This window comes from Oncorhynchus mykiss, chromosome 6, assembly GCF_057628025.1.
Source record: "Oncorhynchus mykiss isolate SJ-2025 chromosome 6, ASM5762802v1, whole genome shotgun sequence".
Taxonomy (NCBI): domain Eukaryota; kingdom Metazoa; phylum Chordata; class Actinopteri; order Salmoniformes; family Salmonidae; genus Oncorhynchus; species Oncorhynchus mykiss.
In genome coordinates this window covers 27,391,795-27,414,773 of record NC_143027.1, presented here as the reverse complement: position 1 = coordinate 27,414,773, position 22,979 = coordinate 27,391,795, and the positions used below count along the sequence as shown (strand labels likewise).

The window sequence follows — 22,979 nt, the reverse complement described above, 5'->3', positions numbered from 1 at the left end:
TCTAGCAGTTCCCTCATGAGTGCAGGCTGGATTAAGGAGGCTATCCATGAGATGAATTTACAACTATAGTGCCCTCTATTGGTTCTAATGCAACAAAGTTTAAGGTAGACTGATCAGTTTACTTAAGATTGAGCCCTCAGTGATACTCCTTTACATCATTGTCAACAAAAATAATAGGTTTATCCAATAAACACAGCATTGACCACTTGCATGTTATTTGAGCTCCAGTGTTACATACTGTAGCAGCATAACCACCTTCATTTTAACATTTGCATGTTTTTTTCCCCCCAAATCTAAAATTGTACTGTAGATGGCACTCTAGTCATATTATCCCAGTTTCCCCACTTGTTTTGTTGTGTGCCAAAAAAAGCAGCAACAATGTTACATGATGAAGATACCTGGATAAGATTTTAATTTCCCAATCTCCATTGATATATATAAATCACTTAATGTGGCATACATAGTAATACTTACAACATACATTGTTGAAATTATCTTACGGTCAAGTTAGACAAGCTAGATAATTAAGCAAGGTTTTTTCTTTAAGTATTTTTCCAGAGCTGTAATGCAATGTAATATTCTGTGGATATTTTATCAGAAGCTAAAAAAAAAGTACTTCAGACTGAATCTGTGAACATTATTAGTTAATCAAATGTTTCCAATCTTGAATTATCAACCAACCCTGAATTATCAACCAACCCATCTATTTCCTAAAAAGAATATCAGTCCTGCTAAACATTTAACAATGTATGAGAGCAGTGTTATTGAAGAGGGGTTAAAAGGCCTGGTGAGTGCTTTTTAATGCAATGAATTCCATCAACTGAATGACAAGCATTTAAGCATAAGATTAATACAAATTGAATAAAAGTCAGAACAGAAATTGCATGTTCTGCATTTGGATAACAGGCAAGATCCACACCGAGCTAAAAAGGCTAGAGCTACCGCTTCCAAGGAGCAGGACACTAATCTGGACGCTTATAAGAAATCCCGGGATATATTCTTGTTACTTAAATAAAAAAAAATAACTTTAGTTTATTTAGTAAACATTTTCTTAACTCCATTTCTTGAACTGCATTGTTGGTTAAGCGCTTGTAAGTAAGAATTTCACAGTAAGATCTACACCTGTTGTATTTGGTGCATGTGACAAATAACATTTGATTTGTACAGAATCATACATGACAATTCTTGAATTCACTTTTGTAAAATATGAACCAACAATATGCCATAAACTAACATCAAATGAATGAACCTTCAGCTGTCCAATAGTTGTAAAAAAGCTTGAATTTAATCAACCTAGATGTGTTGCATATTTGTTTACATTTACATAAACAATAGCTGTGATATTTAGCAAAAACATAGGTGTAATTCTATAAAACACACACAGAAAAGGCTCAAATTAAGAGTGACAATTTAAATTTAAAAAATGGTAATGTACTGTGCAAACTTCTCTCTACCACTGTTTACCTGGTCGTCCCAGTTTAGACTAAAATATACCATACCACCAAACACTTCAGCCTCCACAGATACAGTACATTTGGAGAAGAAATGATCATATCGCTACCCTTCATAAAAATGCTGAGGCACCCACAGATACTTTTCAAACATAAGGCAATAAGCCTCAAGACAGCTAAATTACAAGCTTTAATTAAGAAATCCAAAGAAAAAGATGCTAAAGATATTTTGGCTGGAGATTATGCGTGGAATTAAAGGACTGCCAATAAGCAGTCCTTTAATTTATTATTATTTCACAGGTAGGTTCACCGCTAACTTCAAAAATACAGGTTTGCGAGTGGAAGCAAACAAGGCATTGTATTAAGGATTTTTTAACAAGGAATGAATTAGCCTACATTTGAGGGACTGTGATCTTTGGAGATCTCATAGAACTTTATACTTCACTGGTGAATGAAAATAAAACAAGCATTTATTTAAAAACAAACAAATCTCGCAGCTTTTTGGTTACAGCAATGTGTGGATAAATGTCTCGTCTTGGAGCAGAAAACACTGAGCCAAGATGCTGGGAAGATGGAGAGCACAGTTCATGGCTAAAATATGCCAGAGAACAAACAGCTCATCTGGTCAACTATTAGTACTGGTCTCACTGTCACAGACAGAATCCAATGCTTAAAGGGCTTGCCTAAAAATATTTTTTAAAAGCTTATTCTCTTAAACATAGAAGATTGTTATACAATTTACACTAACACTCTTGATCATTGTGCGTGATTCCAGTGCATAGGCCTACTACCGTACTCAAACAAGACTAATATTTGGGCCGTTACGTTGAGGGATTCCAGTAACCTCAGGAAAAGGAGGCCGACTCTGTGTGGTTAAAATAAATTACTGAAACTAAACTACTGCAGTCTTGAGTATGGGAGGTACGGAGTAGAGGTCGACCGATTAAATCGGAATAGCCGATTAATTAGGGACGATTTCAAGTTCTCATAATCGGAAATCGGTATTTTTGGGCGCCGATTTGCCGATTATTATTATTTATTTTTTACACCTTTATTTAACTAGGCAATTCAGTTAAGAACACATTCTTATTGTCAATGACGGCCTAGGAACAGTGGGTTAACTGCCTTGTTCAGGGGCAGAACGACAGATTTTCACCTTGTCAGCTCGGGGGATTCAATCTTGCAACCTTAACTAGTCCAACGCAATAACGACCTGCCTCTCTCTCGTTACACGAATACAGTAAGCCAAGGTAAGTTGCTAGTTAGCATTAAACTTATCATATAAAAAACAATCATTAGTTAACTACACATGGTTGATGATATTACTAGATATTATCTAGCGTGTCCTGCGTTGCATATAATCTGACTGAGCATACAAGTATCTAAGTATCTGACTGAGCGGTGGTAGGCAGAAGCAGGCGCGTAAACATGAATTCAAACAGCACTTTTGTGCGTTTTGCCAGCAGCTCTTCGTTGTGCGTCAAGCATTGCGCTGTTTATGACTTCAAGCCTATCAACTCCAGAGATGAGGCTCCTGTAACCGAAGTGAAATGGCTAGCTAGTTAGGGCGTGCTAATTGTCGTTGTGTTGCTGGTTCGAGCGAGGAGAGGGACGGAAGCTGTACTGTTACACTGGCAATACTAAAGTGCCTATAAGAACATCCAATAGTCAAAGGTTAATGAAATACAAAATGGTAGAGGGAAATAGTCCTATAATTCCTATAATAACTACAACCTAAAACTTCTTACCTGGGAATATTGAAGACTCATGTTAAAAGGAACCACCAGCTTTCATATGTTCTCATGTTCTGAGCAAGGAACTGAAACGTTAGCTTTCTTACATGGAACATATTGCACTTTTACTTTCTTCTCCAACACTGTTTTTGCATTATTTAAACCAAATTGAACATGTTTCATTATTTACTTGAGGCTAAATTGATTTTATTGATGTATTATATTAAGTTAAAATAAGTGTTCATTCAGTATTGTTGTAATTGTCATTATTACAAATAAATAAATCAAATCGTCCGATTAATCGGTATCGGCTTTTATGGTCCTCCAATAATCAGTATCGTCGTTGAAAAATCACAATCGGTCGACCTCTAGTACGGAGGTTTGAATGAAGACCAATCTAAAGTGAAAATATCCAACATTTGGGGGTTGAGCCAATTTCTAACACAGAATAGAAAATATCCCTAATCCCTATCTTGAAAGGTTCAGCTCAGACTACAGCCACATTGCATGATGCCAACCTTCTGACCAAGGAAAAATAACAATATGGTACTATTTCAGTACATCTGGTTTTGACACGGTGGTTTCTTGCTATGATTGATCAAATCTGGCTTCCAGAGTTAACATTTAAAAGACCATTTGAGATTCAAACCACAGAATGATAAGCCCTTTTAATGGCAAACAATGATTATGATCATGGAAATAATGATCAGTCCAATCTATTTATATTTAGGACCTGAACAACAAAAAGCTTAGCTTGTAGCAGACTTCATTACTAAAGAGGCACTTTGAAAGCGCAATTGTTCTGTGTTTACTGTGCAGCGAGACTCAGGAATATGTTCAAACAGTCCTTTATAAATACACAAGAAAAGAAAATCAAGCAAAAAGCCACATCTCTTCTGAATTCATAAAATACAAGCACTGAAAAGTACATTTAAAAAAAGTGTTCCCCATTTCAGATCTATACTGAACAAAAATATAAACGCAACATGTAAAATGCTGGTCCTCTGTTACATGAGCTGAAATAAAACATCCCATTTTTTCCCCCCATATGCACGAAAAAGTACAAATGTGCACAAATCTCTTTCCATCCCTGTTAGTGAACATTTCTCCTTTGCTAAAATAATCCATCCACCTGACAGGTGTGGCATATCAAGAAGCTGATTAATCGGCATGATCATTAAAACAGGTGCACATTGTGCTGGGGACAATAAAGGGTCATACAACACAATGCCACATATGTCTCAAGTTGAGGGAGCATGCAATTGGCATGCTGACTGAAGAAATGTCCACCAGGGCTGTTGCCAGAGATTTGCATGTTAATGTCTCTAACATAAGCCGCCTCCAACAACATTTTAGAGAATTTGGCAGTACGCAAACCGGCCTCACAAACGCAGACCACGTGCAACCACGCCAGCCCAGGACCTCCACATCTGGCTTCTTCACCTGCAGCATTGTCTGAGACCAGCCACCCGGACAGCTGATGAAACTGAGTGGTATTTCTGACTGTAATAAAGCCCTTTTGTTGGGAAATACTCATTCTGATTGGCTGGGCCTGGCTCCCCAATGAGTGGGCCTATGCCCTCCCAGGCCCACCAATGGCTGCACCCCTGCCCAGTCATGTGAAATCCATAGATTTGGGCCTAATCAATTTCTTTCAATTGATTGATTTCCTTATATGAACTGTAACTCAGTAAAATCGTTGAAATTGCATTTATATTTTTGTTCAGTATACATACTGTATGAATGCAGCCAAACACAATCACTAGATATAGACAAAGTTGGGAGTGTTGTGCGCGTAGTGAACAGGTGATTTGTGAAAAGGGCCTGTTGCCATAAGATGCCCTTTTCTCTGCATTAATGGAAAGACAAGCCATCTCTGTGCACTTCCTGTTCATGTAACAGCCTCCACTCCTCTAATGAATGACACTGTACAATGGAAGGGCTTGCTGAGTATGTAAGAAGGGTAAGGAGTGCCACAGTTGACCACTCCCGTAGCAAGTCTTTCAAACTTCCTCCATTGCAGTGACTTCCCTTTGAGAAAACACAGATTATTACACAACAGCACACATATATAAATTATGAACACAACATTGTGTACACAATGAGACGTTTGGCATGGATTCCATTGGAGAGCCAGGAGCTTCCAGAATACGTGTGGTGGATGGTCGAACCCGTTCACAGCCCTTCCTCAGACTGGGCCTGCTGTCCCAGCCTCTCCCTCCATCTGCTGCTTGGTCAGGAAGTACTTAAAGAACTCATAGACTGACCAGGCAATTGCAGTGGAGGGCATCTGGTATATGACCCGGGCCTGGATCCCTTTGAAGAAGGCAGCCATGCCGCCAAAGCGATACACTGTCCTGAAGGCATTGGCCATGCCTGTGAGATGACCACTGATGTGCATGGAGCTGAGCGCTACATTCTCCTGTGTGTTGAGCAGGGTCTTACACACATCCAGCGGGGTGGTTATCGCTGCCGACACAGCTCCCGCCGCAGCCCCAGACAGTATGTGGCTGCAGGGGTGGTACTGTCTGTGGGGGTTGAGCCGCTCCTGCATCAATTCATAGGTCATAAAGTGGACAGCCTGGAAGGGAATGTTCATGGCCAGCTGTGTGCTGTAGCTGCGGTAGAAGGCTGCGAGCCCCTCAGTATGTCGTATAGTCCGAACACAGTCCAACAGGTTCCGGTAGGGAGAGTTGTACATCTGCATCCGCTGTTTCACCACTAAGACACCATCAGGACAGCATCGTCACACAGACAGGGGAACAAAGAAAAGGGGGTTCATATTCTGTATTCATTTCTAATTGAGAACATCACACATCTAAATCGAACACCCCAATGCCCCCTTTCAAAGCCTTACCTTCAGCTGGGTTCATGACTGCGTCATGCAGCACAGTGGCCACACAGCCTGCCAGTCCTAGTTGGGACAGAGTCATCAGTCAGTCAGGCCTGCACATGTTCACACCCATTAACATACAATACTTCATGTGATACTACATCAATTCTCACCTCAACTGTCTCAAGCCAATTATTTATACTGTACGTTTATCATGACTACCAAAACAATTAACTTCTTTCTGTGCCATGTTCCAGTGGTCAGTGTGAAACATGAGAGTTCCAAGGGAAACAGAACTGTACCATTTGCTATGTGGCTGTTGCCTCCATTCTGAATTACTTCGCTGAGTGTGCACTTGACCCGTTCGTAGCAGGCAAAGTAGAGGGCATGGGCAGGGCCAGCCCCCAGCATGGTGATGTTGAGGCCCCTCAAGGGTCTGAGGAGGCCCTCCGTTTGGATGATCCTTCTCAGGGCCTCGTATACGCTGCTGTACTGAGCCTTCGGGTCTGGCTGCAAACTCTGCATCCTGGTCTGGAGAAAGAAGAGGGTCATTTGAAGTGAGAGACCCTAGCTTCTCATGGATGTGGTTCATACAACCTGGTAAAGCTAAACTGAAGACCGTAGTCAAACCACCACACACTCACCTGGGCTGTCTGTTTCTGAGGTTATTATTTTTCCAGTGATCTGATGTCCTGCCATGTTTCTGTTAATGTCTGTTCTTGGCAGAACTCATGTCCTGGTGTGTTTCTGTCCCAGGCCTAGGGTGGGGGGCTGTGGCAGTTCTTTGTTATACCCTGCCATGCCAAGTTATTTGGACAGCACAAAGAATGTTTTTATTTGGCCTAAAATGTAGGACAGCCCAAAAGACAGGCCATTTATCTTCCTCAGCACATTGCCTTGTGTTTCCGTCCATTCCCCAAACAATAAAATATCAATTACATGTCCTTCAGATACATCTGGAGGCTTGAGGGACTCCCACAACTTAGTTTAAGTTTTTGTCAAATTGAACTAAAACTCTACACGAATCACACACATTGTTGAACTCTGCCTCAAGGAGACAATGAATTCTGCATGTGCCCTCAAGACTAGCTTCTGTAGTTGTCTTTAACTTACATGTGATATTATTCATCTTCCATCAATCTCTCAACAACTTTGAAAGGGGGATTCTAATGGGTTGTTCCGTCTCAAAGAGAACAAGAAAGAGGATTGACACATCTCAGATAGTTCTGAAAATGTTTGTGTTGTTAGAAAAAGATAAGATTAGCATTCCTGCAGCTTTATTTTGTTGAAATATGATTTGATCTAAAAAATTTTAAAAAATCAGCTAATTGATTGCACCCAAATTGTCCATTTTAATTTATAGGATTCATATATTTAATAAATATTACACCCAACATCTGATTAGGACTAAACCTTTTTCTAACAATGAGTTAGACATGAGGAATCCAAAGAAATGGTGAAAAGCCACCCACGCCACCCAAAAATGAGTATATAGTATCAGTTCTCTATGTCTCACAAGTAGTATGGTGCTGCGGCTCGGAGTATTGTTTCTTCATCCTACAGTGCCTTGCGAAAGTATTCGGCCCCCTTGAACTTTGCGACCTTTTGCCACATTTCAGGCTTCAAACAAAGATATAAAACTGTATTTTTTTTGTGAAGAATCAACAACAAGTGGGACACAATCATGAAGTGGAACGACATTTATTGGATATTTCAAACTTTTTTAACAAATCAAAAACTGAAAAATTGGGCGTGCAAAATTATTCAGCCCCTTTACTTTCAGTGCAGCAAACTCTCTCCAGAAGTTCAGTGAGGATCTCTGAATGATCCAATGTTGACCTAAATGACTAATGATGATAAATACAATCCACCTGTGTGTAATCAAGTCTCCGTATAAATGCACCTGCACTGTGATAGTCTCAGAGGTCCGTTAAAAGCGCAGAGAGCATCATGAAGAACAAGCAACACACCAGGCAGGTCCGAGATACTGTTGTGAAGAAGTTTAAAGCCGGATTTGGATACAAAAAGATTTCCCAAGCTTTAAACATCCCAAGGAGCACTGTGCAACCGATAATATTGAAATGGAAGGAGTATCAGACCACTGCAAATCTACCAAGACCTGGCCGTCCCTCTAAACTTTCAGCTCATACAAGGAGAAGACTGATCAGAGATGCAGCCAAGAGGCCCATGATCACTCTGGATGAACTGCAGAGATCTACAGCTGAGGTGGGAGACTCTGTCCATAGGACAACAATCAGTCGTATATTGCACACATCTGGCCGTTATGGAAGAGTGGCAAGAAGAAAGCCATTTCTTAAAGATATCCATAAAAAGTGTTGTTTAAAGTTTGCCACAAGCCACCTGGGAGACACACCAAACATGTGGAAGAAGGTGCTCTGGTCAGATGAAACCAAAATTGAACTTTTTGGCAACAATGCAAAACGTTATGTTTGGCGTAAAAGCAACACAGCTGAACACACCATCCCCACTGTCAAACATGGTGGTGGCAGCATCATGGTTTGGGCCTGCTTTTCTTCAGCAGGGACAGGGAAGATGGTTAAAATTGATGGGAAGATGGATGGAGCCAAATACAGGACCATTCTGGAAGAAAACCTGATGGAGTCTGCAAAAGACCTGAGACTGGGACAGAGATTTGTCTTCCAACAAGACAATGATCCAAAACATAAAGCAAAATCTACAATGGAATGGTTCAAAAATAAACATATCCAGGTGTTAGAATGGCCAAGTCAAAGTACAGACCTGATTCCAATCGAGAATCTGTGGAAAGAACTGAAAACTGCTGTTCACAAATGCTCTCCATCCAACCTCACTGAGCTCGAGCTGTTTTGCAAGGCGGAATGGGAAAACATTTCAGTCTCTCGATGTGCAAAACTGATAGAGACATACCCCAAGCGACTTACAGCTGTAATCGCAGCAAAAGGTGGCGCTACAAAGTATTAACTTAAGGGGGCTGAATAATTTTGCACGCCCAATTTTTCAGTTTTTGATTTGTTAAAAAAGTTTGAAATATCCAATAAATGTCGTTCCACTTCATGATTGTGTCCCACTTGTTGTTGATTCTTCACAAAAAATACAGTTTTATATCTTTATGTTTGAAGCCTGAAATGTGGCAAAAGGTCGCAAAGTTCAAGGGGGCCGAATACTTTCGCAAGGCACTGTATGTAATCTATTCACACTGAATTTGGTGATGTTTCTCCCCCTGTCCAGAGAAATTTGTCTTTGAAGTTGTTAGGTTAATGTCCTATCCTACTTCCTGATATTACCAGGTTCTGAAAACGAGAGTGCTGTTCAGGGCATTCTTTTTGTTCATTTAGTATTTGTGGGACAAATCCAATGCAAGTCAATCGTAGCTACATTAGAATTTTCACACTTCATATGGTTTCATATTATGCTGTATCGTCTATTTCGTTGTGTCGCAAATCACACTCTTTAGGGCAATATTTTTTGTCAATTGGATAACACCTTGCGTTCTGAAATTTGCAACACAAACAAACAAACATGGAGGAGAGTGAACGTGACACAGAGCACGGACACACTGAGCTCGTACCTAAAAGAGGGGCTACTTCGGTCGCATGGACGTGGTTTGGGTATGAAAAGTCTGACACGGACCAGGAAACCGTCCTCTGCTAAATATGCCGCAGGCCGGTCCCGACAACAGGCTCAAACACCACTAATCTCTTAACACCTACGCAAGAATCATGTGAAACAGTACGGAGAGAGTCTACGGATGAGACCCAAAAAAGTACCGTTGAGTGCTCAAAACAAATCCGACTCAGACGTTGCAAGAGGCTTTTGCCCGCGGCACACCATATGGCAAAGAATCATGAAGATGGAAGGAGATAACAGCTGCCATTACAACTTACATCTGCAAAGACGTGACCCCAATTTACACGGTCGAGAAACAGGGGTTACATGAGTTGGTGCTAACACTCGACCGAAGGTTCCAAATTGATGTGTGACACGTATTAAAATAACAGGCAAAACAAGTAAGCCCCCAATAAATATAGGCCATATATAGGAAAAGGGTGGAATCATATTGCACAGGCTCCAACGCCTGCCGCATGTGGCAGGGGCTACAGTCCATTACGGATTACAAAGGAAAACCCAACAGTGATCTGACCAACGATACCTCTCTACCAGACAAACTCAATGCATTTTATGCACGCTTTGACAACATCGTGCCGGGTGTGAGACCTGTCAACAACCCAGAGGGTTGGGGGAATGTGCTCTCCAAGGTCGACGTGAGAAACATCTTGAATCAGGTCAACGCCGGCAAGGCCCGATAGTATTCCAGGGTGCGTTCTCAGAGCATGCGGTGACTTTCAACCTGTTTTAAGATGACCACCAAAATTCCTGTCCCCAATAATTCTAAAAGGCACAATGACCACTGCCCTGTAGCACTCACTTCTGTAATTATGAAGTGCATCTCAGACACCCTAGACCAGTAGTCACCAACCTTTTGAGTCGAGATCACTTTGAGTCAAAACGCAAGCAGAGATCTACCACTCAGATTTTTTCCAAACATGACTTGAACATAAGCCTATGCAACATTAACCAGGTTTCCTCCAGCCAAAGAGTTTAATATTGGTTTCATCAGATCAGAGATTCTTGTTTCTCATGGTCAGAGTCTTTAGGTGCCTTTTGGCAAACTCCATGCGGGCGGTAGTGTGCATTTTACTGGAGGGCTGATTCCGCCTGGCCACCATAAAAGGCCTGATTGGTGGAGCGCTGCAGAGATGGTTGTCCTTCTGGAAGGTTCTCCCATCTCCACAGAGGCACTCTGAAGCTCTGTCAGTGACCATTGGGTTCTTGGTCACCTCCCTGACCAAGTCCCTTCTCCCCAGATTGCTCTAGGAAGAGTATTGGCACTTCCAAACTTTTTTCATTTAAGAATGATGGAAGGTTACTGCTTTCTTGGGGACCTTCAATGATGCAGAAATGTTTTAGTACCCGTCCCCAGCTCAGTGCCTTGACACAATACTGTCTCTGAGCTTAACGGACTATTCCTTCGACCTCATGGCTTGGTTGTTGCTCTGACATGCACTGTCAACTGTGGGACCTTATATAGACAGGTGTGTGCCTTTCAAAATCATGTCCAATCAATTATAATTTACCACCGGTTGTAAAAACATCAAGGAGGATCAATGGAAACGGGATGCATCGGAGCTCAATTTGGAGTCTCATAGCAAATGATCTGAATACTTATGTACATCATTTCTAAAAACCTGTTTTCACTGTCATTATGGGGAATTGTGTGTAGATTGATGAGAAAAAGACAATTTAACACATTTTAGAGTAAGGCTGTAATGTAACAAAATGTGGAACAAGTCAAGGGGTCTGAATACTTTCCGAATGCACTGTTAGACAGATTTCTTTAGCGTCCTGTTGAAGAGGCGCTGTTGCACCTTCTTCATGCACTGTCTATGTGAAGGGGCCATCAGTGATGGAACTTTAAGCTTTTGACCCTCTCCACTGAGGCCCTGTCGATTAGGGGTGCGTGCTCTCTCTACTGTCTAGTCATTGTTGGTAATCAGGCCCATCACTGTTGTGTCGTCAGCAAACTTGATGATTGAGTTGGAGATGTGCGTGGCCATGCAGTGTTGAGGATCAGCATGGCGGAGGTGTTTTTGCCTACCTTCACCACTTGGGGTCGGCCCGTCAGGAAGTCCTGGACCCAGTTGCACAGGGAGGTGTTCAGATCCAGGGCCCTGAGCTTAGTGATGAGCTTGGGGGGCACTATGCTGTTGAAGGCTTAGCTGTAGTCAATAAAACAGCATTCTTATATACAGTAGGTATTTATCTTGTCCAGTTGGGATAAGAGAGTGTGCAGTGAAATGGCGACTGCATTGTCAGTGGATCTGTTGGGGTTATATGTGAATTGTAGTGGGTCTAGGGTGTCGGGTAAGGTGGTGGTGATTTGGTCCCTAACTTGCCTTTCAAGGCACTTCATGATGAAAGAAGTGACTGCTACGGGGTGATAGTCATTTAGTTCAGTTACCTTCACTTTCTTGGGTACAGGAACAATGTTGGAGATATTGAAGCAAGTGGGACAACAGACTGGGATATGAAGAAATGTAATATGTCCATAAAAACTCCAGAGAGCTGGTCTGGACCGGCAGCCTTGCAGGGGTTAACATGCTTATAATTATTTAGTCACATCGAACACAGAACGAGAGCACACATTCCTTGTGAGCGTTGAGGGCCTGCGTCAGCGGCTCAATGTTGTTTCTCTCAAAGCGGGCGAAGGCATTTAGCGCTCCCGGGAGCGAGCTGTTGTTTTTCACGACGTAGCTGGCCTTCCCTTTATAATCTGTGATTGTCTGGAGTCCCTGCCACATATGTCTCATGTTTGAGATGTTGAATTGCAACTCTACTTTGTCCCTGTACTGTCCCTTTGCCTCAGATGTCCTTACTGATGTCAGCTGGTCTGTTTGTACACGCCGATGTTCAGTCACCTTGCCATAGTTAAATATGGTGGTTCATGCTTAAATTTTTGAGCGAAAGCTGCCATCTACCACGGTTTTTGGTTTGGATTAGTTGTAATCGTCACAGTGGAAACAACATCCTTACCACGGGAGCTTCCTTCTTAAGTTTCTCCTCTGGTGAGGAGCAGATTGTAGGCATGATCTGATGTGCCTAAGGGAGGGTGGGGGAGGGACTTGTAGCCATCCCGGAGTGGAGATTAGCAATGATCCATAATTCAGTAAAACAGAGTATGTTACAGTTCCTGATGTCTCCCTGGAAGGAGATCCTCACCCTGAGCTCGTCTACTTTATCATCCAGGGACTGAAAGTAAGCAAGTAATATACTCGGAAGCAGTGGATGGTATGCTCGCCGCCTGAGACTTGAGTCCTACTTCTTCCTCTACTCCAGCGTCTTGGTGCAGACCCCAGGATGAATAGAGCTGCCTCAGGAATTTCAAATAAAGGATCGAGGTCAAATTTCAGCTCGAATTTCTGGTGAGTGCCCGCCGATCTAAAATCCAAAAGTTATTGTTGGCTGGAGGTAATAATACAAGCAACGTTCTGAGCAAATAATGTTTTTTTTTTTTTACACATAAAAATAATGCAAAGTTGGCTAGGAGATAGAAACAGGGAAACCATGTCTGTCGGCTAGGGTTGCAAAGGGTCAGAAACTTTACCGTAAATTTCCAGATATTTTCCATGGGAAGTTAAGGGAATTTGGGGAATTTTGCTTAAATTCATAAAAAAAAAGTTAGCTTATAACAGTAAACCTTTTTTTGTGGGATACACAAGGCAATTCTGGGTCTTGTGGCATATTTCGTTTGAACTATCCCGAATTCAATGGAATTGCAACCCTCTTGCACACAAATGAGATGTTATTGAGCCCAGACTACTACTGTCTGAGCCAAGGACTCCATGCTTTCTGGTAAGTTTTGATAACAACACTGGGTGGGGTGAATATATTTTTATGACATACATGATTTTTGTTAACTGGTAAAAAGTAGCCTACAGCAAAGTGTGTTTAATTCATTTCTAAATTGTTAAAGATTCCTGCTAGTTAGTTTTTGCTACCATGTGGGTTTTAGCTTACTTGAGTGTGCTAACTGAGAAGTGTTAATTCACCTGTTTCCATACATGTTTCATTTTAAAACATTTATCTAACAAAAGAGATGTTTAATCTAACTGCTTAACTATTTACAGTTGAAGTCGGAAGTTTACATACACTTAGGTTGGAGTCATTAAAAACTTGTTTTTCAACCACTCCATAAATTTCTTGTTAACAAAATATGATTTTGGCAAGTCGGTTAGGACATCTACTTTGTGCATTACACAAGCAATTTTCCAACAATTGTTTACAGACATATTATTTCACTTATTATAAACTGTTTACATACGTTAAGTTGACTATGCCTTTAAACAGCTTGGACAATTCCAGAAAATGTCATGGCTTTAGAAGCTTCTGATAAGCTAATTGACATTAGTTCAGTCAATTGGAGGTGTACCTGTGGATGTATTTCAAGGCCGACCTTAAAACTCAGTGCCTCTTTGCTTGACATCATGGGAAAATCAAAAGAAATCAGCCAAGACATCAGAAAAGAAATTGTAGACCTCCACAAGTCTGGCTCATTCTTGGGAGCAATTTCCAAACGCCTGAAGGTAACACGTTCATCTGTACAAACAATAGTACGCAAGCATAAACACCATGGGACCACGCAGCCGTCATACCGCTCAGGAAGGAGACGCGTTCTGTCCCCTAGAGATGAACGTACTTTGGTGGGAAAAGTGCAAATCAATCCCAGAACAGCAGCAAAGGACCTTGTGAAGATTCTGGAGGAAACAGGTACAAAAGTATCTATATCCACAGTAAAACAAGTCCTATATCGACATAGCCTGAAAGGAAGCTCAGCAAGGAAAAAGCCACTGCTCCAAAACCGCCATAAAAAAATTTTTTTTAAAAAGACTACGGTGTGCAACTGCACATCTGGACAAAGATCGTACTTTTTGGAGAAATGGTCTCTGGTCTGATGAAACAAAAATAGAACTGTTTGGCCATAATGACCATCATTGTGTTTGGAGGAAAAGGGGGAGGCTTGCAAGTCGAATAACACCATCCCAACCGTGAAGCCCGGTGGTGGCAACATCATGTTGTGGGGGTGTTTTGCCGCAAGAGGGACTGGTGCACTTCACAAAATAGATGGCATCACAAGGCAGGAAAATTAAGTGGATATATTGAAGCAACATCAATACATCAGTCAGGAAGTAAAGCTTGGTTGCAAATGGGTCTCCCAAATGGACAATGACCCCAAGCATACTTCCAAAGTTGTGGCAAAATGTTAAGGTATTGGAGTGGCCATCACAAAGCCCCGACCTCAATCCAAAAGAACATTTGTGGGCAGAACTGAAAAGGCGTGTGTGAGCAAGGAGGCCTACAAACCGGACCCCGTTACACCAGCTCTGTCATCAGGAATGGGCCAAAATTCACCCAACTTATTGTGAGACGCTTGTGGAAGGCTACCCGAAACGTTTGACCCAAGCTAACTTCTTTGGGGTAGGGGGCAGTATTGGGTAGCTTGGTTGAAAAACGTGCCCAAATTAAGCTGCCTGCTACTCAGCCGTAAAAGCTAGAATATTGTCTATGCATATAGATAGAAAACACTGAAGTTTCTAAAACTGTTTGAATGATGTCTGTGAGTAGAACAGAACTGAGAAAAAATCCAACCAGGAAGTGGGACATTGAAGTTTGTAGTTTTTCAACTCAGCCCCCATTGAAGATAGTGGGATATTGGTTATATTAGTTATGTCACTTTGTTTTGAGGATTCTACTCTAAAGGAGGGGCTCATAAGAGCTCTTTGAGTGAGTGGTCTGGCAGAGTGCCACAGCCTCGGTCTGGCGCGCTCACGTGAAAAGGTAGCTACGTTACACTTCATTTGTACAGACAAAGGAATTGTCATGTTGGAACATTAATTAAGTTTTATGTTAAAAACATCCTAAAGATTGATTCCATACTTAGAAACATGCCAACCTACGGGCTGTAACGGAACTTTTTGAACTTTTCGTCCGACGCGACCCGAATGCGCTTTTGGATTTGTTTACCAAACATCCTAACAAAAGAAGATATTTGGACATAACTGATGAACATTATCGAACAAATCAAACATTTATGGTGGAACTGGGATTCCTGGGAGAACATTCTGATTAAGGTCATCAAAGGTAAGTGAATATTTAAAATGCTATTTTTGAGCCATGTTGACTGCCCAATATGGCGGGTATCTTTTTGGCTGCTTTGTTGTCTAAAGGCTGTACTCAGATTATTGCATGGTTTGCTTTCTCCGTAAAGTTCTTTAAAAAATCTGACACAGCGGTTGCATTAAGGAGAAGTATATCTAAAGTTCCATGTATAATAGTCATATCTTTATCAATGTTTATTATGAGTATTTCTGTAATTTGATGTGACTCTCTGCACAATATCACAGCATGTTTTAGAACTACTGAATGTAACGCGCCAATTGGGGCGACGCACAATTGGCCTAGCGTCGTCCGGGTTAGGGAGGGCTTGGCCGGTAGGGATATCCTTGTCTCATCGCGCACCAGCGACTCCTGTGGCAGGCCAGGTGCAGTGCGCGCTAACCAAGGTTGCCAGGTGCACTGTGTTTCCTCAGACACATTGGTGCGGCTGGCTTCCGGGTTGGATGCGCGCTGTGTTAAGAAGCAGTGCGGCTTGGTTGGGTTGTGAGACGCATGACTTTCAACCTTAGTCTCTCCCGAGCCCGTACAGGAGTTGTAGCGATGAGACAAGATAGTAGCTACTAAAAACAACCATGAAATTGGAGAGAAAAAGGGGTAAAAAAAAAAATATATACAAAAATAAAAAAAAAGGGTTAGTGATTCATTTTCTCTCTATTTGTGCTTTTTGTGAAAAATAGCTGTGTTTTCTATGGCTTGGTGGTGACCTAACAATCATTTGTGGTGCTTTCGCTGTAAATCCTTTTTGAAATCAGACACTGTGGCTGGATTAACCTCTAGTGACACCCCATCCCGTGAACGGGACCGTTGTCATCATCTGACACTAATTAGCATAACGCAACGGACATAAATATTACTAGAAAATATTCCTATTCATGAAAATCCCAAATGAAATATATTGAGACACAGCTTAGCCTTTTGTTAATCACCCGGTCGTCTCAGATTTTCAAAATATGCTTTACAGCCAAAGCTAGACAAACATTTGTGTAAGTTTATCGATAGCCTAGCATAGCATTTTGTCCAGCTAGCAGCAGGTAACTTGGTCACGGAAATCAGAAAAGCAATCAAATTAAATCGTTTACCTTTGATGAGCTTCGGATGTTTTCACTTACGAGACTCCCAGTTAGATAGCAAATGTTCCTTTTTTCCCAAAATATTATTTTTGTTGGCGAAATAGCTCCGTTTGTTCTTCACGTTTGGCTGAGAAATGGCCCGGAAATTGCAGTCACGAAAACGGCGAAAAATATTCCAAATTAGCTCCATAATAGTCGACAGAAACATGGCAAACGTTTATAATCAATCATCAAGGTGTTTTTCAAATATCTATTCGATAATATATCCATCAGGACAATTAGTTTTTCAGTAGGGCCGAGTGGAGTAATGGCTACCTCTGTATTTTACGCGAGAATCTCTCTGGGAGCATCAGGTGACCACTTGCGCAATGTAGCCGCCTACGGGTATTCTTCAACATAAATGTGTAAAACTACGTCACAATGCTGTAGACACCTTCGGGAATACGGAGAAAGAGTAATCTGGTTGATAGCCCATTCACTGCTCAATAGGGACACATTGGAACGCAGCGCTTTCAAAACATGGGGCACTTCCGGATTGGATTTTTTTCTCAGGCTTTCGCCTGCAACATCAGTTCTGTTATACTCAGACAATATTTTTACAGTTTTGGAAACTTTAGAGTGTTTTCTATCCTAAACTGTCAATTATATGCATATTCTAGCATCTTGTCCTGACAAAATATCCCATTTCCTACGGGAACGTTTTTTTCCCAAAAATGAAAATACTGCCCCCTAGTCACAAAAGGTTAACGAGAATTTTATCTTTAAAATGGTGTAAAATACTTATATGCTTGAGGAATTTTAATTATGAGACTTTTGTTGTTTTGAATTTGGCTCCCTGCACTTTCACTGGCTGTTGCGAGCGGAACCCAAGTCCTAGACAGGTTAAACAATTCAAAGGCAATGCTACCAAATACTAATTGAGTGTATGTATGTAAACTTCTGACCCACTGGGAATGTGATGAAAGAAATAAAAGCTGAAATAAATAATTCTCTACTATTATTCTGACATTTAACATTATTAAAATAAAGTGGTGATCCTAACTGACCTACGACAGGGAATGTTTACTAGAATGAAAGGGTTTTTGAGCCTGACATGCCATCCTCAACAAGGTTGGAAACTGACAGTGAAGATGAGGCCTCAGAGTCTGATGTTCAAGAGCTGGACATTGAGGAGTTCCAGGGAAAAGACAATTTTACAGATGTATGTTGAAAACATTTTTGGGAGATGCGATGGATCATTGGGGATCATTCAATATTCCCTTTCTTTTGCTGTTCAGCGAAATCATCTCATGTGAAGGGTCAACTCATTAAGTTAAATTCGTAACTAAATATTTATTTATTTCTATTAGAAGAATTTAATCATTTGCAATTATGTCAACTTATGATAAGGTTTATGTTTCTGTCTCCATATGATATGGTAAATATATCCAATGCAAAAAAACATTAATATTCATTTGTATATATTTCCGTTAATTACCCATATATTCCCACGGAAAGTTTCCACCACTGAATATTCCCCAAAATGTGCAACCCTACTTGTTATTTCTTAAGTGGCTCACTATTTAATGAAGTAAACCTAATCCTTGAGCGAGTTAAGATTCGTCCCTTATTTACCAGCAATAGGCCAACTGCATGTCTATAGTTTACCTCCCTCCCTATTATGCTATTATCTCAGCCTCCTAATCCAAGTAATTCCATCTATTAAGCAGTTTTGCTCTAGAGATAAACCACCACACAGGACAGCTTCATGGGATTATCTCATGATATCAATAAATCTGACCTACTCCTCTACGACCCACTACTACCAAACAAGCTGAATGAGCACTACAGGTTGTTGAGCCAATAGCATTTTCAGCCATCTTGACCCTCAACTGACAACACCTTCAGGACTAACTTCCCTGAAAACCCCCTGCCATCCTACACCCCCTCCCTCCCACCCCAGGCTACCCTCCCCCTTCGTCACCACAGAACAGGAGGTGAACAAGCTCAAAAAAGGGCAAAACAGCAAGAATGCTGTAGGCTCAGACCATATCTCTTCAGCTACACTAAAGCACTGCGCTGACCAGCTTTCCCCTGTTTTCACTGACATAATCAGTCTCTGGAACTATGCACTGTACCGGACTTCTTCAAATCCTCCACCATCATCCCCGTCCCGAAGAAACAAAAGGTGACCAGCCTGAACGACTACAGACCTGTAGCGCTCACCTCGGTCATCATGAAATCCTTTGAGCACTTGGGACCTCATTGATAAACTGTGCGTACGTACATAATATACTCCAAAATGTGCGTGCACCAGAGAATGTGCTCACCTCCCCGCAAACTTTTTCCTATCATCAGTCTGCATGGTGAATGAGAGAGCTTTTGTTTAGCAGAGTTTGCAATTAATTTAGTTTCTGCTGACCAGTAGCAGCTCACTTTGTTGAAGCTAACCATCCCATCTCCTCCCTCAAATACACAGGCATGTTGCTCTACCAAGGAAATCAAACATCGAGATCCTACTACTAGAGGAGCTGAAGGGTGGGACTAATTACAACATAACAAATGTTAAATATTCTGTGCCTGTAAAATGTTTATAGGTTCAGAACTTTTGTGAATCAGCACAGTTAAAAATACATGGCAAATAGAAATCAAACTGGATGGACATCAGAAATAGATGGGAGAGGAAGGACAGGACTAAAAACAAACAAACTATAAAATAGATTATGTCCGTAATGTGTATATAGTATGTATAAGCTGGAAGTAGAAGCCTAAATGTTGTTGTTCATTAGTTTACTCCAATTAAGGGGCTGGTAGGGTTAGCGGAAAAATTAAGATGAATACATTTTAAAAAGATATGCGTTTATGTACAGTACCAGTCAAAAGTTGACACCTACTCATTCAAGGGTTTTTCTTTATGTAATATTTTCTACATTGTAGAATAGTGAAGACATCACAACTATGAAATAATATGGAATTATGTAGTAACCAAAAAAAACAAAGTGTTAAACAAATCAAAATATACTTTAGATTTGAGATTCTTCAAAGTAGCTACCCCTTGCTTTGATTACAGCTTTGCACACTCTTCGCATTCTCTCAACCAGCTTCATGAGGTAGTCATCTGGAATGCGGCAGGTAGCCTAGTGGTTAGCGCGTTGGGCAAGTAACCAAAAGGTTGCTGGATCGAATCCCCGAGATGACGTCATTGTAAATAAGAATTTGTTCTTAGCCGACTTGCCTAGTTAAATAAGGGTTACATTTAAAAATGCATTTCAATTAACAGTTGTGGTGACAGGTGGTTCACAGAAGATGGTCTTATACCAAATAGGGCTAAACAGCTCAAATAAGAAAAGAGAAATGACGGTCCATCATTACTTTAAAACATGAAGATCCGTCAATCCGGAAAACTTCAAGAACTTTGAAAGCTTTTCCTCGTGCAGTGGCAAAAACCATCAAGAGCTATGATGAAACTGTCTCATGAGACAAATAAATGCTTCAGAGTTCGAGTAACAGACATCTCAACTAGAGGTTGACCGATTAATCGGAATGGCCAATTAATTAGGGTCGATTAAGTTTTCATAACAATCGGAAATCAGTATTTTTGGACACCGATTTGGCCGATTGTTGTTTTTTTACACCTTTATTTAATCTTTATTTAACTAGGCAAGTCAGTTAAGAACACATTCATATTTTCAATGACGGCCTATGAACGGTGGGTTAACTGCCTCGTTCAGAGGCAGAACGACAGATTTTCATCTTGTCAGCTCGGGGAATTCAATCTTGCAACCTTACAGTTAACTAGTCCAGCGCTCTAACCACCTGCCTCTCATTGCACTCCACGAGGAGACTGCCTGTAACGCGAATGCAGTAAGCCATGGTAAGTTGCTAGCTAGCATTAAACTTATCTTATAAAAAACAATCACTAGTTAACTACACAAGGTTGATGATATTACTAGATATTATCTAGCGTGTCCTGCATTGCATATAATCGATGTGGTGCGTATCGTTGCTCCAATGTGTACCTAACCATGAACATCAATGCCTTTCTTAAAATCAATACACAGAAGTATATATTTTAAACCTGCACATCTTGCTAAAAGAAATCCAGGTTAGCAGGCAATATTAACCAGGTGAAATTGTCACTTCACTTGCGTTCATTGCACGCAGAGTCAGTGTATTTGCAACAGTTTGGGCCACCTAATTTGCCAGAATTGTACGTAATTATGACATAACATTGAAGGTTGTGCAATGTAACATGAATATTTACACTAATGGATGCCACCCCTTAGATAAAATACAGGACGGTTCCGTATTTCCCTGAAAGAATAAACGTCTTGTTTTCGAGAAGATAGTTTCCGGATTCGACCATATTAATGACCAAAGGCTATTTTTCTGTGTGTTGTTATAATTAAGTCTATGATTTGATAGAGCAGTCTGACTGAGCAGTGGTAGGCAGCAGCAGGCTCGTAAGCATTCATTCAAACAGCACTTTCGTGCGTTTTGCCAGCAGCTCTTCGTTGTGTGTCAAGCATTGCGCTGTTAATGACTTCAAGCCTATCAACTCCCGAGATTAGGCTTGTGTAACCGATGTGAAATGGCTAGCTAGTTAGCGGGATGCGCGCTAATAGCATTTCAAACGTCACTTGCTCTGAGACTTGGAGTGGTTGTTCCCCTTGCTCTGCATGGATAACGCTGCTTCGACGGTCGCTGTTGTCGTTGCGTTCCTGGCTCAAGCCCAGGAAGGAGCGAGAAGAGGGACGGAAGCTATATTGTTACACTGGCAATACTAAAGTGCCTCTAAGAACATCCAATAGTCAAAGGTTAATTAAATATAAATGGTATAGAGAGAAATAGTCCTATAATTTCTATAATAACTACAACCTAAAACTTCTTACCTGGGAATATTGAAGACTCGTGTTAAAAGGAACGACCAGCTTTATGCTCAGAACATATATGTTATGTTCTGAGCAAGGAACTTAAACGTTAGCTTTCTTACATGGCACATATTGCACTTTTACTTTCTTCTCCAACACTTTGTTTTTGCATTATTTAAACCAAATTGAATATGTTTATTTATTTATTTGAGGATAAATTGATTTTATTGATGTATTATATTAAGTAAAAATAAGTGTTCATTCAGTATTGTTGTAATTGTCATTATTAAAAATAAATATACTTTTTTTTTTAAAGTAAAATAAATAAATAAATAAATAAATAAATAAAAATAAAAAACAACCGATTAATCGGTATCGGCGTTGAAAAATCATAATCGGTTGACCTCTAATCTCAACTAGATGTCGACCGGCATGGCCGATTAATTAGGGCCAATTTCAAGTTTTCATAACAATCGGTAATCAGCCCTTTTGGACGCCGATTACATTGCAATCCACGAGGAAACTGCGTGGCAGGCTGACCACCTGTTACACAAGTGCAACATCAAAAGGACCTTGTGGCTGCAATGAGCCAAGGTAAGTTGCTAGCTATCTTATAAAAAACAATCAATCTTCAGATAATCACTAGTTAACTACACTTGGTTAATGATATTACTAGGTTAACTAGCTTTTCCTGCATTGCCTATAATCAATGCGGTGCCTGTTAATTTATCATCAAATCACAGCCTAATTCAACTTCGCCAAACGGTGATGATTTAACAAAAGCGCATTTGCGAAAAAAGCACATTCGTTGCACAAATGTATCTAACCATAAACATCAATGCCTTTATTAAAATCAATACACATATATTTTTAAACCCGCATATCTAGTTCAAATAAATTCATGTTAGCAGGCAATATTAAGTAGGGAAATTGTCTCACTTCTTGGGTTCAGCGCAAGCAGAGTCAGGGTATATGCAACAGTTTGGGCCGATTGACTCGTTGCGAACTGTGTTTCTTCCTAACAAAGACTGTAATTTGCCAGAATTGTACATAATTATGACATAACATTGAAGGTTATGCAATGTAACATCGATATTTAGACTTAGGGTTGCCACCAGTTCGATAAAATACAGAACGATTCCATATTTCACTGAAAGAATAAACGTTTTGTTTTCTAAATTAGTTTACCAATTTGACCATATTAATGACCAAAGGCTCATATTTCTGTGTGTTTATTATAATTAACTATATGATTTGATATTTGGTAATGAAATTGGAAACAATTAAATATCTGAAATGTTTAAAAAAAA

General features: G+C 40.6%; 1 protein-coding gene across 1 annotated transcript in view; it reads right to left on the bottom strand.

The window, feature by feature from the left end:
* Positions 1-1,263: 1,263 nt before the first annotated feature.
* Positions 1,264-22,979, bottom strand: part of LOC110525637 (mitoferrin-1) — a 29,874-nt gene continuing 8,158 nt past the window's right edge. The window contains exons 2-4 of the mRNA XM_090237441.1: positions 6,320-6,548; positions 6,042-6,098; positions 1,264-5,905 (exon numbers count right to left, since the gene is read on the bottom strand). Coding sequence (XP_090093567.1) covers positions 5,373-5,905; positions 6,042-6,098; positions 6,320-6,548 — 819 coding nt within the window. The 3' untranslated portion in view covers positions 1,264-5,372. The remainder of the gene's footprint in view (positions 5,906-6,041; positions 6,099-6,319; positions 6,549-22,979) is intronic.